The sequence below is a fragment of the Dipodomys ordii genome, unplaced genomic scaffold (genome assembly GCF_000151885.1).
Source record: "Dipodomys ordii isolate 6190 unplaced genomic scaffold, Dord_2.0 Scaffold19, whole genome shotgun sequence".
Taxonomy (NCBI): domain Eukaryota; kingdom Metazoa; phylum Chordata; class Mammalia; order Rodentia; family Heteromyidae; genus Dipodomys; species Dipodomys ordii.
In genome coordinates this window covers 10938292-10946114 of record NW_012267235.1, presented here as the reverse complement: position 1 = coordinate 10946114, position 7823 = coordinate 10938292, and the positions used below count along the sequence as shown (strand labels likewise).

The following is a 7823-nucleotide window of genomic DNA, read 5'->3' as shown; positions in this document are numbered from 1 at the left end:
ATCTCAGCCTCCTGAGCAGCTAGGATGACAGGCGTGAGCCACGGGCGGCGCTGTGGCTCCAAGTAGTAAAGCAACCAGCCCTGTGCAAGAGAGCTCGGGAACAGCGCGCTGGCCCCGAGTTCAAGTCCCACGCCAGACATCCCCCCACCCCACCCCCTACAAGCGGCCGCCAGACCCCCGCGGTGTCACTCCAGGGTTCCTCCGGGACACCGGCCCAACGGCCCCGGGCCGCCGACCGTTGCACCCGCTCACCTTCCAGGGCCGTTAGGGCCTTCCTCTGTCCCCGTGGCGGGTGGAGGCAGGGAGGGCACCCGAGGCCCGGGATCGGCGGGCTCGGGGCCTGGAGTGCTAGTGCCCGCTTTCCCCGCCCTCCAGCCCCCGAAGGCCGGGCCCTGGGAGAGCCAGGTAGAGTTCATCTCTCTCAACGTTGGAGGCCGAGCTCAGGATGTGGCGGGACCATTGCTGCTCAGTGTCCTCCGAAGTTTCGTCGAGGATCGTTCTTTTCTCTTGGTGGGCCAGCCACTGGCGGTCATGGCAGATGTCCCCCAGCGGGGGTTGTGTCCCCTGTGTCGTGATCTGCAGGTGGTGAAACATGGCCTCTTGCCTCCCTCCCCAAACACCTTCCTGCAGGAGGAGAGCCCGAGTGGTCACATAGTTACCCACCAACAACTCAGCCCGGAGCCTGGTGCCTACGCTGGAGCTTGAATTGTGCAAAGTCCATGAGCACTGCGTAGAAGTGGCTGAGCTGCCTTTCCTGTTCGCTGACGCAGGACCGTGTGCCTAGGGTTGGCCTTGCCTGCACCTGTACACTAGCGCAGAGCAAAGCCAGAACAGGAAGCAGGCCCAGCATCCTTTTCTACTGTGCCTCTCCCACCTGCCCCTCAGGAGAAGAGCAGAGTTTGAAAGAAGTGATGAGCTGTGGCAAGCTGTGGCCTCTGCATAGCTTTGTTTAGGAGGAACTCTGCTCCCCAGTCCCCTTTCTTCTCAACATGGAGAGGTTACACCTCTAGAGGTGTAATTAGCAGTCTGCTGAGCCAGAGTGGAAGCTGGCCCTTCCAGGAGGTAGTTGAGGTGGCGATCACCTCGATTAAAGCTGAGCAAGCAGCATGGCAGCTGGAAGAGAACATGCCAGAAAGTGGACGGGAGCCTAGTAGTAGTTTTCACTAATAAGCATTTGAGTGTTTTTGGATTGTGTTCCTCTATTTTTCCCCAAAGTTAAATGAGTTTGAAACGTAAGCTTGGTCTTAAGAAGAGATGTTATTTGATTCATTACTAACAACGAGTAGGGAGAAAGGAGTTACCTTTATAAGTAATTTTATGTCTAAAGTCTTTATCTGAAAAGTGGCCCCACGAATATTAAAAATGTATATAATACAGGAGGGTTTTTTTTGGGGGGGTGAGTCAGTTGTGGGGCTTGAACTCAGGGCTTGGTTGCTGTCTCTCAACTCTATTGCTGAAGGCTAGCACTTTGAGCTACAGCTCCGTTTCCAGTTTTGATGTTTTATTGGAGATAAGAGTCTCTCACACTTTGAGCCACAGCTCCATTTTGTTTTCTGGTGGTTTATTGGAGATAAAAGTCTCACAGACTTTGCTGCCCAGGCTGGCTTTGAACCATGATCCTCTGATGTCAGCTTCCTGAGTACCTAGGATTATAGGCATGGAGTAAAGACATAACAGTATTTATGAATAGAACAGACTTCTTTTATAGGTGCATAGGAAGAGGCCAATTTGAAAGCACAAATGTGAAAGTGCTTGTGTTGGGGCTGGATGGGATTGTGGTGTGACTGTGATTTGGAATTGGTCTGCATTCACAGGCGTTCTGCTAGCATCTCCCGTCTGCCCTTGGGAAGCCTCTGCTGAGACAGGTGTGATACACATGGGCCTGTCTGCCTGCAGTCTCCACTGACACACAATGCGGAGATTCTGTATGGACTTGTGTTTTCAGCAGGAGGCCTGGAAGGAGGGAGGGCTCTAGGTAAAGTTGACTGGCTGAAAGCCTGGGTAGTAAGTTTTCTAGAACATATTTGAGTAAAGATGTAGAAACTGCTGCTCCTATTAGTAGAGGGTGGAGCTAAGAAACCCTTGTTTTGCTTCCAAAGAGATGATTGTTTTAATTAGGAGATACCATTCAGCCTATTGTCACCTATAATCTAGGGACAGGACCTCTTCTACTTCACTGATCATCCTGGGTTTTGAATGAACCTAACTATGTGAAGTAAACTTTTAAAACTCTTACCTTTAGGATAATACCCCATGATCGTAAGAACAAATAGGCTAAACTAAACTTTAATGAAACAAACGTCAGTATTCAATGGCAGAGAATGATCAGGATAATGCCCCATTAATACACTAGGCAGGAAGTGACCGACGGGCAGAGCACAGACCAGAGAACATGCGAGCTGGTACTTTATTATTTTAAATGAAATGAAATGGGAAGAATGCAAGTGGTTTAATTTTGTGGATTCTACACTCTTCTCTCTAGTTGCCCAACTTCATTTTTAAAGAAATCAGCTGAAGTAGTAACATGGACTTCCAAAGCTTTTCTGTGTGTGTGTGTGTGTGTGTGTGCGACTTAAATGGGTGAGGAAAGTGCAGGAATGGGTGAGTCCCAGAGCTTTTCTTCCCATCTTGACATGGACACATTTGTCCCTTGGCCACACTGGCTGTAGGGGAGGGTCAGTCATAACCAGAGACTAGCTTGCCTTTAGAAAGCATAATTCATGCCCAATGTTCCCAGGAAGAAATTAAAGGGCTTTACAATCTTTTTTAATGATATGGAAATGCATCTGCAGGCTAGTTGGGGAGAGATAGCTATTAGCCTTACCAAAGCATTTTGTAATAATCCCTTGGACTATCTGCATTTCTTCTTTGTGCTATTCCTGAGGCTTTGAATTCAAGCGTAGATGCTGTCCCTGAGCTTTTTCACTTACGGCTAGCAATCTACCTCTTCAGCCCACTGCTCTACTTCTGGCTTTTTTGGGTAGAGAGTTACAGGTTTTCCTGTTTGGTCTGGCTTCAAACTGTGATCCTTAGATCTCAGCCTCATGAGTAGCTAGGATTACGGGTCTGAGACACTGGCACCAAGCTGATTGCATTTTAAATAAAGAGCACAGTGCTGCCTTATCCAAACTGCTTTGGCTTTATGGTACACAGAGTTCACTTGTGATAAACCAGTTACCTCAGGCTGTAAATGCCCAACACAGTTTTTAAGCTTTTCCTTTGATCATGAAATGGTGGTTTTAGTGAAGAGCTTTGCACGGTGGTAGTATCATAGCCAATGGGGTCTATCTGAAGCATGATTATTGCTAACTGAAAACTCAGTGAGGAAAGGAACTGGAAATCAGTCCATGGAGATCTTCTTTTGGCCAGCTGAGTGGCTGGGAAACTGACATGGATACCAGTGAACCCAGACAGTAGGAAAGGACCAGACAAACTGCCTCCTACATCCATGAACTTCCAGACTAAGAGACTGTGCAGGGGTGAGAATGTGGCTAATACCAGAACACCACCCACTTTGGTCCACTGCTCATGTGGCTGCCACTGGGAAGAAGTCTAACCTCTTTTCCTAGTACAGGCTAAGGCACACACCCTAACGCTGAGTTCTTTTCCTCTGATACCACTTACCAGGAGCCATTGGTGAGACACTGGACTGAGCCAACTGTCAGTCTGCCTGTTTCTAGGAGACTCTGATGGGCCTGGCTTCTTGTAAAGTGTGTGTGAAGCTCCCTGTAGCTAATCCCCCTCTACTCAGGCCCCACAAGGGAAACCAAGAACAGAAGGTGAGAAAAACAGATTCCACGTTCACATGATTATTCTTGTTTATTGAGGTCTGTTTATTCTCCACGGGTGCTTTTTTCCTCCAAGTAAACAGAGCAGGCGTAAATATCTATAATGAATAAATTTATTGTCTTACAAAAATCATTGTCTAGAAATATGGGAATACAAGAAAAGATATTTGCAGTCAGGTGTCTGGTGGTGAACAGCCAGTACAATTCATCCAGGGGAAATCCAAGATTCCAAACCCACGTGACAATTCTTCCTAACAGATGTTAAAGCTTTTAACCCAAAAGGTTTGTGTTTTCAAGCACATTGCAGAGGATCAAGGATTTTTTTTTTCATTAACACTGATTCATTGTCACTGAATGTTTATAATACTACTTTGACTAGAGAGGTACATGTTATGAAGCACAGTCAAAACTGAATACATTAAATTGTTACAGAGGCAAATAATATATTTAACATTGTCTTAGTACTGTAGTGTCTAAGGCACTTTCTGTAATGTCAGTTTGCTCAACTATCAACCAAAGAAACAGAATGCTAAAGTGTGCACTGTAACACTGTGCAAAGGAAAACGAAGGATTCACACCCACTGGCATTGTCAGTGTTCCAGAAGATGGCGTCTGTTCTTGAGGACCTCAGCACGCACTTGGAGCAAGCCTCGGACACAGAATCAAGATTCCCATTTTGGACTCAAAGCAGTGGCTGAATTTGCCAGGTCAGCATGAGGGCCTGGCTGGCGGGGGAGGGCCTTTGGCGAGCCTGAGGCCCCGGGGCCCCGTGGCTGTTGGCTCCTGAGGCGAGGAGGGCACTGGTAAGGGGGACACCAGGGGGCCACCTGGAAGCCACTGGGATGGCCCCCAGTGTCCTCAGCCGTGCGATGGCCACTACCCTCCCTAGGGAGGACGGTCCCGGCCAAGGACCATTCACATGAGATGTGGGGAGGGCCCCCTTTCCCCCCTGGGGAGGTGCACAGGGTAGCCCCAAATAGATGCTGCTGCTCTAATCCGGCCCACCCCTCCCAATCGTTCCAAAGCCCTATTCACAGTTTGCTCACTGAAGTAGTGATCATTATTCGGAGGAAATGAGAGATACGAGTGCAGGTTAGGTTTCCACAATGTTCTAAGAGACTGGATGTGGCGGAGGAGTCAGGGCCACGTGAACACAAAACTAAATTACCTGTCTGGAGGACAGAGCATGCAGGGCGACGGAGCCACAACCACGGGGCTGTCCCCACGGCCCAGCGACTGGCAACGAAGGGCCTGGAGTTGGTTTGAAAAAGGATTCTCTTCTTAACATGGATTATAAAATGGTCTCTTGATGAATATATGGAAAATAGATGCAACGATGAGACAATCTGTTTAACAGGTGTGCTGGGTAGGTATATATATAAAAAGGGGAGCAATTGTACCTAATCTGAAGCAGGATACTGTCTGTGCAGGCTGGAAGGCCTTAAGACACAGTTGATCTCTCTGCGAGGAATTCTGGAGCCTGCCGATTCCTAAACCTGTTGGAGGTGGAGGCCCCGGGCAGGCCTGCAGGCCCCAGGCAGACCAGTGCCGGGTGAGTTCCTGTGCGTCCTGCTGCGTTGCCGCCTCTGCCTTCTCTGTTGTTCTACTCCGACTGCGGCGGCTGCGCCTCATTCACATCACTGGTCTTACTTTCTGTGTCATCATCGGACAGCTCCAGGGAGGCCCCTTCGATGTGCAGCTGGCGCCGGCCAGATCGGCTTGAAGAAAAGCTGATGGGGCCGCCCCGTCTGGGAGAGCAGAAAGCAGGCCCGTGTGGGTAAATGCACAGGAGCAGGTGGCTGGAGGGGTGCTACTGTCCACTTCTACTCCACCATCTCCCCACCCTACACAGTGAACATGGGGCAGGTCCTGAGACCTTGGGACAGCCTGACTCAACTGGGGACATGGAAGAGGAATGGCGCAAAACTCCACCCCCTCCCCAGCCTTTTCCCCTAAACCGGCCGGACTGCAAATCCTTACATCTTGTGGGTCACACAGGGCCTCTGCCACTTGTATTTTATTTCCTTTCAGAATATAAAAACCGCTCATAGCTTGCTGGACATGGGTGGAAAATGCTGGCCAGATGTTAACTGACTCTGGCTCCCAGCTGCTTTTCTTGGAGCGGGTTTGGCTTTAGCTCTCGTGTGCTGAGCAAGGTGGTAGGGCCCTGGGTTCGAATGGGCCTTGTCCTCTCACATGGTCATGTGCACATGGACGGACACTGGGCTGGGCGTGCCAGCTTTGTGTGGTATGTTGGTTCGCTCGTGAGCAGGCCTGGCCCTCTATCTTCCTCCCATGCACGACTCCAAAGCTCAGCTATCTTGAATGAAGGGATGTTGGATTGCAATCTGGGGAGCCCTCCGTCCTGGCCAGCACTCACCTCAGCCGGTTCTTGAGCGTGCTGACCTCACGGCTCAGGCCCTCGTTGGCCTCAGTGGCATCGTCCAGTTCCCGCTGGAGTTTACGCCGAGATGCATTGGCGCGTGTTGCCTCCTCTTCAGCTTCTTCCAGCTGGCGTTTAAGCTGCTTCATCCTGGCATTCGCCTTCTCCATCTTGGGATATTGGAAACCAACAGAGAGAACACAAGCAGTGAGTGCAGTGTGTGCCCCCATCGCATGCATCAAACACACATGTTTGTAGGCTGCTCAAAGGCTTTGCTTTTGGTGCTGGTATTCAGATTTTACTCAGCCTAGGTGCCATCCTGAGCATTTTTGGTTCAAGGCTGGCACACTTTGAGCCATAGTTCTATTTGCGGCTTTGGGGTGGTTAATTGGAGGTGAGAGTCTCACAGGCTTTCCTACCCAGGTTAACTTTGAACCATGATCCTCAGATCTCAGCTTCCTGAGTAGCGAGGAGCTACTGTGAGCTACTGTGCTGACCACTTACTGTCGTGCAACTATTTTAAGTACCAGAGAGGAAGCATTCAGGATAGGTCAGGCTGCAAAGCTTCCCTCACCAGTGCTCAGCGCTCACTTTATCACCTAGGAACGCCTGGGGTGAATACAGACCTGCTCCTTGTACTGATCTGCATGTCTCCGCTCATCTTCCACCTGCATGAAGATTTCTTTCAGCTTCTTCTCTGTACGACGGACTAGTTTGTTGGCTGCGGCTCGTTCCCTGTGGAAGTGAGCATAGTACTTTTGAAGCTCTGGGAAATATGTGTATATTTGAGACAAAGTCTCAGCAGGACTTGAACTTGCCATTCTCAGATCTTCAGACTGCTGGGATTACATGCTCAAAATTGTATTTTCAAAGGGGCAAATACCTGTTAAAAGTCCTTTTCTTTGGAAGATGGTCCTTTTTTTGACCTATGTTCTCAGACCAGTAAGATAAATGTGTCTATAATGTATCCCTCAGTACTTACTGGGAGAGAAAGCATATTAATTTGTGCATGCAGGAATTCATCATTTTATTCAGTAAGCTCTTTTGTTTTTTATTTTTTTCTTCTTTTGTGTGCTGATATGAGGGCTTGAATGCAGGGCCTTGTACTTTGACTGCTACTTCTGGCTTTTTTGGTGGTGAGTTGGAGTTAAGAGTCTCTGGATTGGTCTGCCTCAGTTGGCTTTAAACTTCGATCCTCAAATCTCAGCCTCCTGAGTAGCTGGAATTACAGGCATGAGCCACTGGCATTTACTGAACATGATGTGACATCTAAGTTACCTGTCAGTTACACTGAATATACTTTTTTTTTGTTCATTTGTTTATGAGACAGGGTGTTGATATATAGCCCATACTGGCTTATACTTGCAGCTCTCCTGGCTCAGTGCTGAGATTACAAGTGTATACCACATCTGGCAATACTCTTTGAAGTGGCGCAGTAGCTCAAGTGGTAGAGTGCTAGCCTTGAGCTGAAGAGCTGAGGGACAGCGCTCAGGCCCACAGTTCAAGCCCCACGACCGACCAAAACAAAACACCCCCCCAAAAAACACATAGCTGTGAAGTCATTTAAAAGGGAATTAGCTGGGTGCCGGTAGCTCATGCTAGTCAGGAGGCTGAGATCTGAGGTTCGAGGTTCAAAGCCAGCCTGGACAGGA

At 49.0% G+C, this 7823-nt stretch overlaps 2 protein-coding genes across 2 annotated transcripts in view; one reads left to right on the top strand and one right to left on the bottom strand.

The window, feature by feature from the left end:
- Positions 1-1953, top strand: part of Ndel1 (nudE neurodevelopment protein 1-like 1) — an 83421-nt gene extending 81468 nt beyond the window's left edge. Inside the window, exon 10 of the mRNA XM_013013304.1 lies at positions 1815-1953. Coding sequence (XP_012868758.1) covers positions 1815-1906 — 92 coding nt within the window. The 3' untranslated portion in view covers positions 1907-1953. The remainder of the gene's footprint in view (positions 1-1814) is intronic.
- A 1930-nt stretch (positions 1954-3883) lies between these two features.
- Positions 3884-7823, bottom strand: part of Myh10 (myosin, heavy chain 10, non-muscle) — a 141113-nt gene continuing 137173 nt past the window's right edge. Inside the window, exons 40-42 of the mRNA XM_013013115.1 lie at positions 6798-6906; positions 6169-6341; positions 3884-5536 (exon numbers count right to left, since the gene is read on the bottom strand). Coding sequence (XP_012868569.1) covers positions 5392-5536; positions 6169-6341; positions 6798-6906 — 427 coding nt within the window. The 3' untranslated portion in view covers positions 3884-5391. The remainder of the gene's footprint in view (positions 5537-6168; positions 6342-6797; positions 6907-7823) is intronic.